This window comes from Tachyglossus aculeatus, chromosome 2 (genome assembly GCF_015852505.1).
Source record: "Tachyglossus aculeatus isolate mTacAcu1 chromosome 2, mTacAcu1.pri, whole genome shotgun sequence".
Taxonomy (NCBI): Eukaryota; Metazoa; Chordata; class Mammalia; order Monotremata; family Tachyglossidae; genus Tachyglossus; species Tachyglossus aculeatus.
The window spans coordinates 164,969,945-164,987,522 of record NC_052067.1 but is presented as its reverse complement, the minus strand read 5'-3'; the positions used below and the strand labels follow the sequence as shown (position 1 = coordinate 164,987,522).

Below are 17,578 nucleotides of genomic sequence, written 5' to 3'. Positions count from 1 at the left end.
TTGAATGAATGAATGAACTGTGGGCAGGGAACGTGTCTACCAACTATTATATTATACTCTCCCAAGTGCTTAGTAAAATGCTCTGCACACAGTAAGCACTCAATAAATACAAGTGATTGATTGACTGATGTGGGCTGCCCAGAGAGACTGGAGAAAGAGTGAAATTGAATAAAAGGTTTAGATAATAATAATAAAAATGATATTTATTAAGCACTTACTATGTGCACAGCACTGTTCTAAGCTCTGGGGAGGTTACAAGGTTACAAGGGAACCTTGAAGTTCTCTTCAAGGCCCTGCTGAGAGCTCACCTCCTCCAAGAGGCCTTCCCAGACTGAGTCCCTTCCTTCCTCTCTCCCTCGTCCCCCTCTCCATCCCCCCCTTCTTACCTCCTTCCCTTCCCCACAGCACCTGTATATATGTATATGTGTTTGTACATATTTATTACTCTATTTATTTATTTATTTTATTTGTACATATCTATTCTATTTATTTTATTTTGTTAGTATGTTTGGTTTTGTTCTCTGTCTCCCCCTTTTAGACTGTGAGCCCACTGTTGGGTAGGGACTGTCTGTATATGTTGCCAATTTGTACTTCCCAAGCGCTTAGTACAGTGCTCTGCACATAGTAAGCCCTCAATAAATATGATTGATGATGATGATGATGATACAAGGTGGCCAGGTTGTCCCACGTGGGGCTCACAGTCTTCATCCCCATTTCACTGATGAGGTAACTGAGGCCCAGAGAAGTGAAGTGACATGCCCAAGGTCACACAGCTGACAGTTGGCAGAGCCAGGATTTGAACCCATGACCTCTGACTCCAAAGCTCGGGCTCTTTCCACTGAGCCACGCTGCTTCTCTAGATGAGATGCAGCGGGGCCTAGTGGATAAAACCTGGGTACGGGAGTCAGAGGACCTGGGTTCTAATTCTGACTGTTTGATCTTGGGCAAGACATATACATTTTTTGTGTCTCAGTTCCCTCATCTGTAAAATTAGGATTAAGACTGTGAGCCCCACGTGGGACAGGGACTGTGTCCAACCTTGTATCTACCCTTGTATCTACCTTGTATCTTGTATCTATGAGAAGCAGCATGGCTCAGTGGAAAGAGGACAGGCTTTGGAGTCAGAGGTCATGGGTTCAAATCCCGGCTCCACCAACTGTCAGCTGTGTGCCTTTGGGCAAATCACTTAACTTCTCTTCACCTCAGTTACCTCATCTGTAAAATGGGGACTGACTGTGAGCCCCCCATAGGACAACCTGATCACCTTGTAACCTCCCCAGCACTTAGAACAGTGTTTTGCACATAGTAAGCGCTTAATCAATGCCATCATTATTATTATTATTATTACCGTAGTATTTAGAACAGTGCCTGGCACATTAGGAAGCTCTTAACAAATACCATTTTTTAAAAAAAGTGCAGAGTAAAGAGCTCCCATGGAAAGAATGAAGAGACCCCTCTGGAAAAGAATTTCTGAATAAGTGAACTGAAGAAGAGGACAGCTATTACCCTTGTCCGGAAAGAAGGAAAAAAAGAGGGGAATTGGATAGGTGACATGACACTAAATATTCCAAACAAATTCACCTTTCTCTCATGCTGGATTTTTTTTTTCCCATGGTATTTGTTAAGCCACCTCTCAGGATGACACCTGGAGAGTTTCCAGTCCTCTACCAGTCTCGACTACTGGAGGAGAGCCAAGCAGAGGCCTATCCATTCCATTCCTTGTACTTCCCAAGTGCTTAGTACAGTGCTCTGCACACAGTAAGCGCTCAATAAATACGATTGATGATGATTCCTAGCTTGGGCAGGGGCTAGCGAGTGGAAGGCAATTTGATATTTATTTTATTTTGTTAATACATTTTGTTTTGTTCCCTGTCTCCCCCTTCTAGACTGTGAGCCCACTGTTGGGTAGGGACTGTCTCTATATGTTGCCAACTTGTACTTCCTAAGTGCTTAGTACAGTGCTCTGCACACAGTAAGTGCTCAATAAATATGATTGATTGATTGATTGATTGATACAAGTCAAAACTCATCCATGCTGGGCAGCAGTGTCATGGGAGACAGTCGAGGGTGGAGACTCAAGTTGACTGTGCGGAAGAAGGTAAACCACTTCTGGATTTTTACCAAGAAAACTCTATGGACCCACTACCAGAACAACTGTAGATGGAGGTGGGGTGTTCTGGGAGAGATGTGTCTGTGGAGTATATATGTATATATTTATTATTCTATTTATTTTATTAATGATGTGTATATACCTATAATTCCATTTATATTCATTCATTCAATCATATTTATTGAGCGCTTACTGTGTGCAGAGCACTATACTAAGCGCTTGGGAAGTACAAGTTGGTAACATATAGAGACGGTCCCTACCCAACAGTGGGCTCACAATCTAGGTGGGGGAGACAGAGAACAAAACAAAACATATTAACAAAATAAAATAGAATAAATATGTACAAATAAAATAAACAGAGTAATAAATACGTACAAACACATATACATATATACAGGTGCTGTAGGGAGGGGAAGGGGGTAAGACTGGGGGGTTGGAGAGGGGGAAGAGGGGGAGAGGAAGGAGGGGGCTCAGTCTGGGAAGGCCTCCTGGAGGAGGTGAGCTCTCAGTAGGGCCTTGAAGGGAGGAAGAAAAAATATGGAACGCTTCACGAATTTGCGTGTCATCCTTGTGCAGCATTTATGTTAATGCCATTGATGCCTGTCTACTTCATTCATTCAAATGTATTTATTCAGCGCTTACTATGTCCAGAGCACTGTACTAAGCGCTTGGGAAGTACAAGTCAGCAACGGTCCCTACCCAACAATGGGCTCACAGTCTAGAAGGGGGAGACAGGCAACAAAACGAAACGTGGACAGGTGTCAAGTCGTCAGAACAAATAGAATTAAAGCTAAATGCACATCATGACAAAATAAATGGAATAGTAAATATGTACAAGTAAAATAAATAGAGTAATAAATCTGTACAAACATGCTTACAGGTGCTGTGGGGAGGGGAAGGAGGTAGGGTGGGGGCATGGGGAGGAGGAGAGGAAAAAGGGGGCTCCATCTGGGAAGGCCTACTTGTTTTGTTTTGTCATCTGTCTCCCCCCTTCTAGACTATCAGGCTGTTGTTGGGTAGGGATTGTCTCTATTTATTGCTGAATTGTACTTCCTGAGAGCTTAGTACAGTGCTCTGCACACAGTAGGCACTCAATAAATACATTTGAATGAATGAATGAGTGCTATGGGCCGGAGATGACTCGACGGCATGAGACAAGACAATCTGTTAAGCGCTTACTATGTGCCAGGCACTGTATTAAGTGGTAGGGGTAGATACAAAAATCATCAGGTTTTCCAGATGTGTTTCACCTGCTGCGTCTCTGAGCTGGTTCTCCAAGGAGCTTGGTGACCTTTGTGAGGAGACTCACCTGGTGTTTTCAGGTGTTTCTCCTCACCTGAAGAGAGGAGACACACCTGAAAACACCAGCCCAGCAGTTACTTGCTGCATCCTGGGCCTCAGTTTCCTCATCTGTAAAATGGGGATTACGATGGTGAGCCCCACGTGGGACAAGGACTGTGTCCAACCTGATGACCTTGCATCTACCCCAGCACTTAGGATGGGGCCTGGGAAGTACAAGTTGGCAACATATAGAGACGGTCCCTACCCAACAGTAGGCTCACAGTCTAGAAGGGGGAGACAGACAACAAAATAAAACATATTAACAAAATAAAATAAATAGAATAAATATGTACAAATAAAATAGAGTAATAAATACGTACAAACATATATACATATATACAGGTGCTGTGGGGAGGGGAAGGAGGTAAGGCGGGGGAGGAGGGGGAGAGGAAGGAGGGGGCTCAGTCTGGGAAGGCCTGAATTCAGCAATAAAGAGAAACAATCCCTGCCCACACTGGGCTTGCAGTCTAGAAGGGGGGAGACAGACATCAAAACAAGTAAAACAAGTAAACAGGCATCAATATAAATAAATAGAATTATAGATATCTGCACATCAAAACAGGTTACAGGCATCAATGTAAATAAATAGAATTATAGATATATTCATATATACATAAGTGCTGAGGGGCAGGCAGAGGGGGGTTAAGGAAAGAGAGCCGGTCATGGTGACGGGGAGGGGAAAGGGAGCTGAGGAAAGGGGGGCTTAGTCTGGGAAGGCCTCTTGGAGGAGGTGACTCTCAGTAGGGCTTTGAAGGGGGGAAGTGTGCTAGTTTGGCGGATGTGCGGAGGGAGGGCATTCCAGGCCAGGGGGAGGACGTGGGCCGGGGTCGATGGCGGGACGGGCCAGAACGAGGCCCAGTGAGAAGGCCCAGTAATAAATACTGTTTGATCGATTGAGGCTATTCATTTACTTCATCCTAAACACAAATGGGGCTCACATTTACTGTTATTATAATGTTATGACATAAATTGCTATTGTTAAATTATTAATAATGATCATTATTATCATTATCATTCAGTCTGGGGGGCTCCCAGACTGAGCCCCCTCCTTCCTCTCCCACTCGTCCCCTTCTCCATCCCCACCATCTTACCTCCTTCCCTTCCCCACAGTACCTGTATATATGTATATATGTTTGTACGGATTTATTACTCTATTTATTTATTTTACTTGTACATATCTATTCTATTTATCATTCAGTCTGGGGGGCTCCCAGACAGAGCCCCCTCCTTCCTCTTCCCCCCCCCCACCCCCCGCCCGCCTTACCTCCTTCCCTTCCCCACAGCACCTGTATATATGTATATATGTTTGTACGGATTTATTACTCTATTTATTTTACTTGTACATATCTATTCTATTTATTTTATTTTGTTAATATGTTTTGTTTTGTACTCTGTCTCCCCCTTCTAGACTGTGAGCCCACTGTTGGGTAGGGACCGTCTATATGTTGCCAACTTGTCCTTCACAAGCGCTTAGTACAGTGCTCTGCACACAGTAAGTGCTCAATAACTGGGATCTAGACTGTGAGCCCACTGTTGGGTAGGGACCGTCTCTATATGTTGCCAACTTGTCCTTCCCAAGCGCTCAGTACAGTGCTCTACACACAGTAAGCGCTCAATAAATATGATTGATTGATTGATTGATTGAATAATTTTTAAGCACATGTTATGTGCAGAAGCAGCGTGGCTTAATGGCAAGAGCACAGTCTCGGGAGTCCGAGGACGTGGGTTCTAATTCCGGCTCCACCACTTGTCTGCTGTGTGACCTTGAGCAAGCCACTTCACTTCTCTGGGCCTCAGTTATTTCATTTGAAACATGGGGATTAAGACTGTGAGTCCCATGTGGGACAACCTGATTGCCTTGTATCTACCCCAGTGCTTAGAACAGTGCTTGGCACATAGTGAGCACTTAACAAATACCATTATTATTATTATTATTATTATTTATGTGGTTGCTACAGGACATTCAGGTCCACAGTCTAAGTAGGAGGGAGAACGGGTATTGAAACCCCATTCTGCAGATGAGAGATCTAAGGCACAGAGAAGTGAAGTGACTTGCCCAAGGTCACACACCAGTCAAGTGGTGGAGATGGGATTCAAACCCAGGTCCTCTGACGCACAGGCCCATGCTCCCACTACTAGGATACGCTGCTTTTTACTGGTGGGTCTAAAACGAATAGGCGATGTACATATTTATTCTATCTATTTTATTTTGTTAATATGTTTTGTTTTGTTCTCTGTCTCCCCCTTCTAGACTGTGAGCCCACTGTTGGGTAGGGACTGTCTCTATATGTTGCCAACTTGTACTTCCTAAGTGCTTAGTACAGTGCTCTGCACACAGTAAGCGCTCAATAAATACAACTGAATGAATGAATGAAAGGCAAATAATAATGATGGTATTTGTTAAGCGCCTAGTATGTGCCAAGCACTATTACAAAATACATTGTGTGTTCTGTTCTCACAAAACATCTGCGTGAAGGAAAACTGTTGCTCTGATCCTCATGGAGTCTGACGCAGTGTGAACTTGCACAATCACACAAGCTCACAATAATAATAATGACAACAACGACTGTATTTGTTACTTCGTGCCAAGCACTGCACTAAGCACCAGGGCAGATACAATAATAATAATAATGGCATTTATTAAGCACTTACTGTGTGCAAATCACTTTCTAAGCGCTGGAGGGAACACAAGGTGATCAGGTTGTCCCACGGGGGGCTCACAGTCTTAATCCCCATTTTACAGATGAGGTAACTGAGGCCCAGAGAAGTGAAGTGACTTGCCCAAAGTCACCCAGCTGACAGTTGGTGGAGCCGGGATTTGAACCCACGACCTCTGACTCCAGAGCCCGGGCTCTTGCCACTGAGCCACGCTGCTTCTCTAGAAATTCAACAGAATTACATTACAGTCCCATATGGCGCTCGCCATCAACAGGGGAGGGAGAACAGGAATTTTAAGCCCCATTTAACAGATGAGGAAACTGAGGCACAGGGAATTTAAGTGACATATTCTAGACTGTAACTTGTCCTCTAGAATGAAAGCTCACTGTGGGCAGGGAACATGTCTACCAGCTCTGTTACAGTGTATTTACACTCTCTCAAGCGCTTAATACAGTGCTCTGTCCACTTTTCGCGCTCAATAAATACAATTAATTGATGGACTGACTGACTTGTCCATGGCCACAGAGCAGCCAAGACAGGGGGTCGGGATTCAAACCCAGGTCTCTGACTTCCAGTCCTGGGCCCTTTCCAGTCAGTCAGTTGGTCAGCTATATTTATTGAGCACTTACTGTGTGCAGAGGACTGTACTAAGCACTTGGGAAAGTAAAACACATTTCCTGCCCACAATGAGCTTATAGTCTAGAGATAGACATTAATCCAAATAAGTAAATTATGGATATAAATTATGGATAATGTCTAGAGACAGACATTAATCTAAATAAATAAATTATGGATATAATTTTCACCAGGCCATGCTGTGATCCCTAGTTCCGCAACAATATTCCAGCCAACACACGGCATGCAAGTACAAGTTGTGGCCAAACAGAATGTGCATCCAATAAGTGTTAGAATTTCTTTTTTTTTTTTGGTATTTGTTAACTGTCAGACCGCCTCCCGAAAGGGTGAAAATCATTCTTCAGAGCTCAGAGGACTCACCCTTGCCATGTCAACCAGAAAGTTCTCGAATAATTTCCAAATGTGATTACTGGTGTAGATTTCCTTCATCTCCACCTCCGTATCTACGTAGCAGTGGTTAACGAAGTTCACATACGCAACTTTAACCTGCGAGGGTATATAACACGTGGAAATGACAAATTGAAAATGATCAGTAATGGTTATCTTAATAATAATCGTAATAATTGGGGTATTTGTTACATGCTTGCTATGGGTCACACACTGAATCAAGCAGTGGAGAAGAAACAAGATAATCAGGTTTAGAACAGTGCACATGGTAAGTGCTTAATAAATGCCATCATCATCATCAGTGGGCCACACACTGAATCAAGCAATAGAGAAGAAACAAGATAATCTCCCCCTTTTAGATGTCTCCCCCTTTTAGACTGTGAGCCCACTGTTGGGTAGGGACTGTCTCTATATGTTGCCAATTTGTACTTCCCAAGCGCTTAGTACAGTGCTCTGCACATAGTAAGCGCTCAATAAATACGATTGATGATGATAATCAGGTTTAGAACCGTGCTTTGCACATAGTAAGCATCTTACCTCCTTCCCTTCCCCACAGCACCTATATGTATGTATATATGCTTGTACATATTTATTACTCTATTTATTTATTTATTTTATTTTACTTGTACCTATCTATTCTATTTATTTTATTTTGTTAGTATGTTTGGTTTTGTTCTCTGTCTCCCCCTTTTAGACTGTGAGCCCACTGTTGGGTAGGGACTGTCTCTACATGTTGCCAACTTGGACTTCCCAAGCGCTTAGTACAGTGCTCTGCACACAGTAAGCGCTCAATAAATACGATTGATGATGATGATGATAATAAATGTCATCGTCATCATCATCATCAGGTTGAATACCATCCACTACACACTTACTCTGCGTCATGCACTGTACTAAGTGTTGTCTGCTGTGTGACCTTGGGCAAGTCACTAAGCTTCTCTGGGCCTCAGTTGCCTCATCTGTAAATTGGGGATTAAGACTGTGAGTCCCCTGAGGGACAAGGACTGTGCCCAACCCAACTGTCTTGCATCTACCCCAGCGCTTAGTACAGTGCCAGGCACACAATAAGAACTTGTGAGCCCGTCGTTGGGTAGAGACCGTCTCTATGTGTTGCCGATTTGTACTACCCAAGCGCTTAATTCAATAATTTAATAATGACATTTATTAAGCGCTTACTATGTGCAAAGCACTGTTCTAAGCGCTGGGGAGGTTACAAGGTGATCAGGTTGTCCCATGGGGGGCTCACAGTTTTAATCCCCATTTTACAGATGAGGTAACTGAGGCATAGAGAAGTGAAGTGACTTGCCCAAAGTCACACAGCTGACAAGTGGCGGAGCGGCATTTGAACCCATGACCTCTGACTCCAAAGCCCGTTCTCTTTCCACTGACCACGCTGCTTTACTTAGTAAAGTAAGTGCTCAATAAATACGATTGAATGAAATACCACAATTATTACTGTTATCATTATTGGGGAAGAAATAAGATTATCACGTTGGGCAGAGTCCCTGTCCCACATGGAGCTCACAGTTTAAGAATGAAGGAAGAACAGGTATTTTTTTATGGTATTTGTTAAGCGCTTATTATGTACTTCCCAAGCGCTTAGTACAGTGCTCTGCACATAGTAAGCGCTCAATAAATACGATTGATGATGATGATGTGCTAGACACTGTTCTAAGTGCTGGGGTAGAGAGAAGGTTATCAGGTGGAACACAGTCCCTGTCCCACGTGGGACTCACAGTCCCCATTTTATAGATGAGGTAACCGAGGCACAAAAAAGTGAAGTGACCAGCCCAAGGTCACACAAAAGGATTAAAACCCAGTTCATTCATTCAATCGTATTTGAGTGCTCACTGTGTGCAGAGCACTGTACTAAGCGCTTGACTTCCTTCTGACTCCCGGGCTCGTGCTCTATCCAGTAGGCCACGCTGTTACTCTAACTTCTACTTTTCAGATGAGGGAACTGAGGCACAGAGAAGTTAATAATAATAATAACAATAATGGCATTTGTTAAGCGCTTACTATGTGCAAAGCACTGTTCTAAGCGCTGGGGGGATACAAGGCGATCAAGTTGTCCCACGTGGGGCTCACAATCTTAATCCCCATTTTTACAGATGAGGTAACTGAGGCTCAGAGAAATGAAGTGACTTGCCCAACGTCACACAGCAGATATGTGGCGGAGCCGGAATTCGAACCCATGACCTCTGACTCCAAAGCCCGGGCTCTTTCCACTGAGCCACGCTGCTTCTCAGTTAAGTGACTCACTCAAGGTCACAGAGAAGGCAACTGGCGGAGGCAGGATTAGAACCCGGATGCCCACATTCTTACTTAATGTCGTACTCGTTCATTCAGTCGTATTTATTGAACGCTTACTGTGTGCAGAGCACAGTACTAAGCGCTTGGAAAGCACAATACAGCAATAAAGACAGACAATCCCTGCTTCGGTGTTAACTCTGAGGTGACAAATAAAAGCAGTTTGAGGAGCTTGGAAGCTTTCACTAAAATATATTTCTCCTATCAATGAAATGAACTGAAGTCATAACTTCTGTTTCAGGAAGGGGAATCCTTCCTTTTTAAATTTTATTTACGGCATTAAGTGCTGTGTGACATCCACCACATCCACCGTGGGTTGTGAGTGGCAGTTTTACCTCACTCCTGACGTCTTTGTGCTTAACACATATCACAGAAAAGCACATAAGTAAAATTAAAAAATGTTTTAAATAAAAAATTCAGATGCAACTGGCACATAGTAAGCACCTATTAAATACCGTAAAAATAATAATAATAATAATAATAATGTTGGTATTTGTTAAGCGCTTACTATGTGCCGAGCACTGTTCTAAGCACTGGGGTAACCAGTGGTTACAGGGTAACCAGGTTGTCCCACATAGGGCTCACAGCCTCAATCCCCATTTTACAGATGAGGTAACTGAGGCACTGAGAAGTTACGTGACTTGCCCAAAGTCACACAGCTGACAAGTGGAAGAGGCAGGATTAGAACCCATGACCTCTCACTCCTAAGCCTGGGTTCTCTCCACTAATAATAATAATAATAATGGCATTTATTAAGTGCTTACTATGTGCAAAGCACTGTTCTAAGCGCTGGGGAGGGGATACAATGTAATCAGGTAGTCCCAACTGGGGCTCACAGTCTTCATCCCCATTTTATTCATTCATTCATTCATTCAATCGTATTTATTGAGCGCTTACTGTGTGCAGAGCACTGTACTAAGCGCTTGGAAAGTACGGAAAGTACAAGGTGGCAACACATAGAGACGGTCCTTACCCAACAGTGGGCTCACAGTCTAGAAGGCGGAGACAGACAACAAAACATATTAACAAAATAAAATAAGTAGAATAAATATGTACAAGAAAAAATAAATAAATGAATACAGTAGTAAATGCATACAAACATATATACATATATACAGGCACTGTGGAGAAGGGAAGGAGGTAAGGCGGGAGGAATGGACAGGGGGAGGAGGGGGAGAGGAAGGAGGGGGCTCAGTGTGGGAAGGCCTCCTGGAGGAGGTGAGCTCTCAGTAAGACTTTGAAGGGCGGAAGAGAGCTAACTTGGCTAGTTCCCTCATGGTTCCCTCATTTTACAGATGAGGAAACTGAGGCCCAGAGAAGTGAAGTGACTTGCCCAAAGTCACACAGCTAACAACTGGCAGAGCTGGGATTTGAATCCACGACCTCTGATTCCAAAGCCCGGGCTCTTTCCACTAAGCCGCGCTGCTTCGAAAAATACCATCATTATTATTAACAGCCTATTCTGAATCATTATTCTTTTTCCCGATGACAACACATGCCAGAGAAGAGAGCTGAAAAAGCCTGTAATCTGGCGGGGGGCGAGTGAGGGGGTGGCGGGTTTGAGGATCTGACCAGGATCAACAGAGAAGCAGAGTGGCCTGGGAATCGTAAGTTCCTGGGTTCTAATCCTATCTCCACCGCTTGTGTGCTGCATGACTTTCTGCAAGTGACTTCACTTCTCTGGGCCTCAGTTTCCTCATCTGTAAAATGAGGATGAAGACCACCGTGAGCCCCATGTTGGACAGGGACTGCGTCCAACCAGATTAACGCCCTGGTTTTCCTCAGCTCCCTTCCGCATCACCTCAACTGGCTCCCTTTGCTCTTCCCCCTGTCTCCCCGCCCCACAGCACTTGTGTATATATGTGCATATCTATAATTCTATTTATTTATATTGATGCCTGTTTAATTACTTTGATATCTGTCTTCCCCCTTCTAGACTGGAAGCCCGGCATGGGCACAGATTGTCTCTCTCTATTGCTGAATTATACTTTCCAAGCGCTTAGTACAATGCTCCGCACACAGCTTTCTGATGCTCAATATATATGCTCAATATATATGACTGAATATAGATATTCAATATATATGACTGAATGAACGAATTAATTAGCTTATATATGACTGAATATATATATTCAATATATATGACTGAATGAAAGAATGAATTAGCTTATACCTATCCCGGTGCTTAGTACAGTGTCTGGCACATAGTAAACGCTTAATACCATAAAAAAAACATCTGTTTTCCCTTGTACTTAAACTGTGAGCCCCATGTGGGACTCTGCTCAACCAGATTATCTTATTTCTCATTAACAAAAAAATTTAAATGTCCAATTCTACAATTACAGTTGGCCCTACTGCTGAACGCTTACAATCTTCAGACTTACACTCAAATTGTATTTTTTGGTTCTATTTATAAACCAGTCACTGTATTAAGCGTTGGGGTAGATACAAGCAAATTGGGCAGGGGGGGGGGGGGGCGGGACCCAACCCATGTCCCTCATGGGGTTCACCTTCTTAATCCCCATTTCACAGATGAGGGAACTGAGGCACGGACAAGTGAAGCGACCTGCCCAAGGTCGAACAGCAAAAAAGTGGCAGAGCTGGAATTCGAACACAGGAACTTCTGATTCCCAGACCCGCGCCCTATCCACTAGGAAACACTATTTTCCAAGTGTTTAGTACAGTGCTCTGCACACAGTAAGCACTCAATAAAAACCTGATAACTCGTATCTACCCAAGCACTCAGAACACTGCCTGGTCCCTAGTAAGTGCTTAAGAAATACCATTAAAAAAAAGCACTTACTGTATGAAGAACGCTGTACTAAGCTCAGGGAGAAAATGCAAAGGTGGGAATTAAGCTTATTGGTTGCGCGCCCCATGAGGAACAGAGACTGAGTTTAAGTGGGGAGAAGGGATTGGAGACAGACGGAATGGGAGTCATAAAACATTTAAAACATAACATAAACAAATAAACCAAATAGGTTCCAAGTCTCCACAGTGACGGAGGAGTCCGAGAATATGTGGACTCCTTAAGGTCACTAAAACTGGTGGGGATTTTGTCGGGTGAGAATGGGGGTGGGTGGCGAAGGTTAGGGACCGTCTCTATATGTTGCCAACTTGTACTTCCCAAGAGCTTGGTACAGTGTTCTGCATACAGTAAGTGCTCAATAAATACAATTGAATGAATGAATGAATGAATTTACATTTATTTACAAAGCCCTACTGAGAGCTCACCTCCTCCGGGAGGCCTTCCCAGACTGAGCCCCCTTTTTCCTCTCCTCCTCCCCATCACCCCCTCTGTCCTACCTCCTTCCCCTCCCCACAGCACCTGTATATATGTTTGTACAGATTTATTACTCTATTTTACTTGTACATATTTACTATTCTATTTATTTTATTTTGTTAGTATGTTTTGTTTTGTTGTCTCTCTCCCCCTTCTAGACTGTGAGCCCGTTGTTGGGTAGGGATTGTCTCTATCTATTGCCAACTTGTACTTCCCAAGTGCTTAGCACAATGCTTTGCACACGTAAGCGCTCAATAAATACGACTGAATGAATGAATTTATTACTCTATGTATTTATTGCTCTATTTATTTTACTTGTACATATTTACTATTCTATTTATTTTATTTTGTTACTATGTTTTGTTTTGTTGTCTGTCTCCCCCCTTCTAGACTGTGAGCCCGCTGTTGGGTAGGGACCGTCTCTATGTGTTGCCAACTTGTACTTCCCAAGTGCTTAGTACAGTGCTCTGCACACAGTAAGCGCTCAATAAATACGATTGATGATGATGATGATGAACCCGATTATCTTGTTTCTATCTCAACAGTTAGGACAGCGCTCCACACATTGTGAGCCCCCCTCGGAACAGGTACAGTGTCTAATTCCCACTAGTGTATTCTCTTTCAGTGCTTAGTACAATGCTCTATGCTTAAGCACTTAATAAATACAGTTACTCTATATCATTCACCATAACCCATAATAATAATGATGATGGTATTTGCTAAGCGTTTACTATTTGTCAAGCATTGTTCTAAGTGCTGGGGTAGATACAATCTAATTAGGTGAGATACAGTCTCTGTCCCACATTGGGCTCACAATCTTAAACCTCATTTTACAGAAGAAGTAACTGGGGTAGAGAGAAGTTAAGTGACTTGCCCAAAGTCACATCGTAGACATGTGGTGGAGCTGGGTTTAAAATCCAGTGGGTTTATGAAGGGTGGCCTGTCTGAGAAGTTCAAAATGTTTTTCCCTACATCACATGTCCAAGACTGAACTCCTTGTCTTCCCTCCCAAACCCTTCCCTATCCCTGACTTTCCCATCTCTGTTGACGGCACTACCATCCTTCCCGTCTCACAAGCCCGCAACCTTGGTGTCATCCTTTACTCCACTATATCGTTCACCCCTCACATCCAAGCCGTCACCAAAACCTGCCGGTCTCAGCTCCGCAACATTGCCAAGATCCGCCCTTTCCTCTCCATCCACACCGCTACCCTTCTCGTTCAAGCTCTCATCCTATCCCGTCTGGACTACTGCATCAGCCTTCTCTCTGATCTCCCATCCTCATGTCTTTCCCCACTTCAATCCATACTTCATGCTGCTGCCCAGATTGTTTTTGTCCAGAAACGCTCTGGGCATGTTACTCCCCTCCTCAAAAATCTCCAGTGGCCACCAATCAATCTGCGCATCAGGCAGAAACTCCTCACCCTGGGATTCAAGGCTGTCCATCACCTCGCCCCCTCCTACCTCACTTCCCTTCTCTCCTTCTACAGCCCACTCCGCACCCTCCGCTCCTCTGCCACTAATCTCCTCACCATGCCTTGTTCTCGCCTGTCCCGCCATCGACCCCCAGCCCACGTCATCCCCCTGGCCTGGAATGCCCTCCCTCTGCCCATCCGCCAAGCTAGCTCTCTTCCTCACTTCAAGGCCCTACTGAGAGCTCACCTCCTCCCGGAGGCCTTCCCAGACTGAGCCCCTTCCTTCCTCTCCCCCTCATCCCCCTCTCCATCCCCCCCATCTTACCTCCTTCCCTTCCCCACAGCACCTGTTTATATGTATATATGTTTGTACATATTTTTTACTCTATTTATTTATTTATTTTACTTGTACATATTTTTCTATTTATTTTATTCTGTTAGTATGTTTGGTTTTGTTCTCTGTCTCCCCCTTTTAGACTGTGAGCCCACTGCTGGGTAGGGACTGTCTCTATATGTTGCCAACTTGTACTTCCCAAGCGCTTAGTACAGTGCTCTGCACACAGTAAGCGCTCAATAAATACGATTGATGATGATGATGAGTGCTCTGCACACAGTAAGTGCTCAATAAATACGATTGAATGAATGAATGAATGAATAAGTATGAACGAATGAATGAATGTTTCTCCGCTGACCGTGGTCAGCTTCTCAAACACGCCTCCCCTCCCCCACCACCGGCTGACCCCCAGATTTGAGGCTGTTAATAATAATGATGGTATTTGGTATTTTTTATAGAATCTACTAAGCACTTGCTCTTTATCAACCAATCAATCTATTAAACGATGGTATTTATTGAGCACTTACGGTGCAGAGCACTGCACAGCGTGACTTAAGGAAGCAGGTTGGTATAATGGACAGAACACAAGCCAAGGAGTCAGAAGGACCTGGTTTCTAATCCCGGCTCCACCACGTGTCTCCTTTATGACCTTGGGCAAGTCACTTTGCTTCTCTGGGCCTCAGTTCCCTCATCTGCCAAATGGGATGAAGAATGTGATCCCCATGGTGGACAAGGCCTACGCCCAACCTGTTTGTATCTATCCCAGTGCTTAGAACAATGCTTGACTCACCGGAAGCACTTAACAAGTCCTGTAATCATTATCATTATTATTGTAATTATTTCTAAACTTTTGAGAGAACATAATATAATAACAATAATAATAATGGCATTTATTAAGCGCTTACTATGTGCAAAGCATATAACAATGTAACAGACACAATCCACTAGGCCACGATCTTTCTCAGGCCCAGAGAGGTTAACGGACTTGCCCAAGGCCGTTCAGCAGGCACGGTGGCAGAGCTGGGACTAGAACCCAGGTCTCTTCATCATCATCATCATCATCATCATCAATCGTATTTATTGAGCGCTTACTATGTGCAGAGCACTGTATTAAGCGCTTGGGAAGTACAAATTGGCAACATATCGAGACAGTCCCTACCCAACAGTGGGCTCACAGTCTAAAAGGGGGAGACAGAGAACTAAACCAAACATACCAACAAAATAAAATAAATAGAATAGATATGTATGTCTCTTGACTCCTGGTTCCAGCTCTGCCACCGTGCCAGACTGACACCCGTCTAAATGAGTTTGGACTATAATAAAAATGATAAATATGGCCTTTGATAAGCGCTTACTATGTGACTAGCATTATACTAAGCACCGGGGTTGATCTCGCCTATCTTGCCGCCGACCCCTCACTCACATCCTGCCTCTGGCCTGGGATGCTCTCCCTCCTCATATGTGACAGACAATGACTCTCCCCCCTTTCGAAGCCTTATTAATAATAATGATGGCATTTGTTAAGTGCTTACTATGTGCCCAGCACTGTTCTAAGCACTGGGGGAAATACAAGGGAATCAGGTTGTCCCACGTTGGGCTCACATTCTTCATTCCCATTTTACAGATTAGGGAACTGAGGCCCAGAGAAGTGAAGTGACTTGCCCAAAGTCACACAGCTGATGACTGTGAGCCCACTGTTGGGTAGGGACTGCCTCTATATGTTGCCAATTTGTACTTCCCAAGCGCTTAGTACAGTGCTCTGCACAAAGTAAGCGCTCAATAAATACGATTGATGATGATGATGATGAGTGGTGGAGCCGGGATTAGAACCCACGACCTCTGATTCCCAACCCTGGGCTCTTTCCACTGGGACACGCTGCTTCTTTTATTGAAGGCCCATCTCCTCCAAGAGGCCTTCCTGACTAAACTCCACTTTCCTCTTCTCCCACTCCCTTCTGCTTCGCCCTAACTTGCTCCCTTTATTCATCCCCCCTCCTGGCCCCACGGCAACTTATGTCCATACCTGTCATTTATTGATTTCTATTTATGTTTGTCTCCCCCTCTATAATAACGATGGCATTTGTTAAGCGCTTACTATGTGCAGAGCACTGTTCTAAGCGCTGTGGGGGATACAAGGTGATCAAGTTGTCCCACGTGGGGCTCACAGTCTTAATCCCCAGATGAGGCAACTGAGGCTCAGAGAAGTGAAGTGACTTCATCATCATCACCAATCGTATTTATTGAGCGCTTACTATGTGCAGAGCACCGTACTAAGCGCTTGGGAAGTACAAATTGGCAACATATAGAGACAGTCCCTACCCAACAGTGGGCTCACAGTCTAAAAGACTTGCCCTAAAAGTCTAAAAGCGACTTGCCCCAGGCCACACAGCAGACGTGCGGCGGAGTCGGGATTCGAACCCATGACCTCCGACTCCAAAGCCCGGGCTCTTTCCACTGAGCCATGCTGCTTCGCTAGCCTGTAAGCTCGTTGTGGACAGGGAATGTGTCCATTTATTGTTATGCTGTACACCCCCAGTGCTCTGTACACAGCAAGCGCTCAATAAATACGACTGACTGATCGACCGCCTTTTAGGAGCCCCACATCCCCCCGCTCACCTCGGGGATGCAGTCTTCATGGGTCACCACCCTGACGATGTCGTCGAGCGGCAGGAGGGAGTTGCACTTGATCTCCGTGTACACGTTCTTCCCCTCGGTACACGCGGCCAGCAGCTCCACCAGGGTGATGTGGTATGCCAAGGCCCCGCCCTCGTCCGCCCGGTCTCGCTCGGAACACATCATTTGGAGGAGGACGGGGAAGGACGCTCTGTCGTTGTAAAATATGAGCACGTCTTCCCCTCCGTTGATCAGCTGGAATGGTAATATAATAATAATAATAATGATGGCATTTATCAAGCACTTACTATGTGCAAAGCACTGTTCTAAGTGCTGGGGAGCTTACAAGGTGATCAGGTTGTCCCACAGGGGCTCACAGTCTTAATCCCCACTTTTACAGATGAGGTAACTGAGGCACAGAGAAGTGAAGTGACTTGCCCCAAATCACACAGCTGACAAGTGGCGGAGCCAGGATTTGAACCTATGACCTCT

At 44.5% G+C, this 17,578-nt stretch overlaps 1 protein-coding gene across 2 annotated transcripts in view; it reads right to left on the bottom strand.

The window, feature by feature from the left end:
- ITPR2 (inositol 1,4,5-trisphosphate receptor type 2) overlaps positions 1–17,578 on the bottom strand; it is a 616,651-nt gene that overhangs the window by 284,850 nt on the left and 314,223 nt on the right. For both annotated transcript variants that reach the window (XM_038760705.1, XM_038760713.1), the window contains 2 exons: positions 17,090–17,341; positions 7,106–7,231 (listed from right to left, as the gene is read on the bottom strand). In XM_038760705.1, the coding sequence (XP_038616633.1) occupies positions 7,106–7,231; positions 17,090–17,341 (378 nt within the window). The remainder of the gene's footprint in view (positions 1–7,105; positions 7,232–17,089; positions 17,342–17,578) is intronic.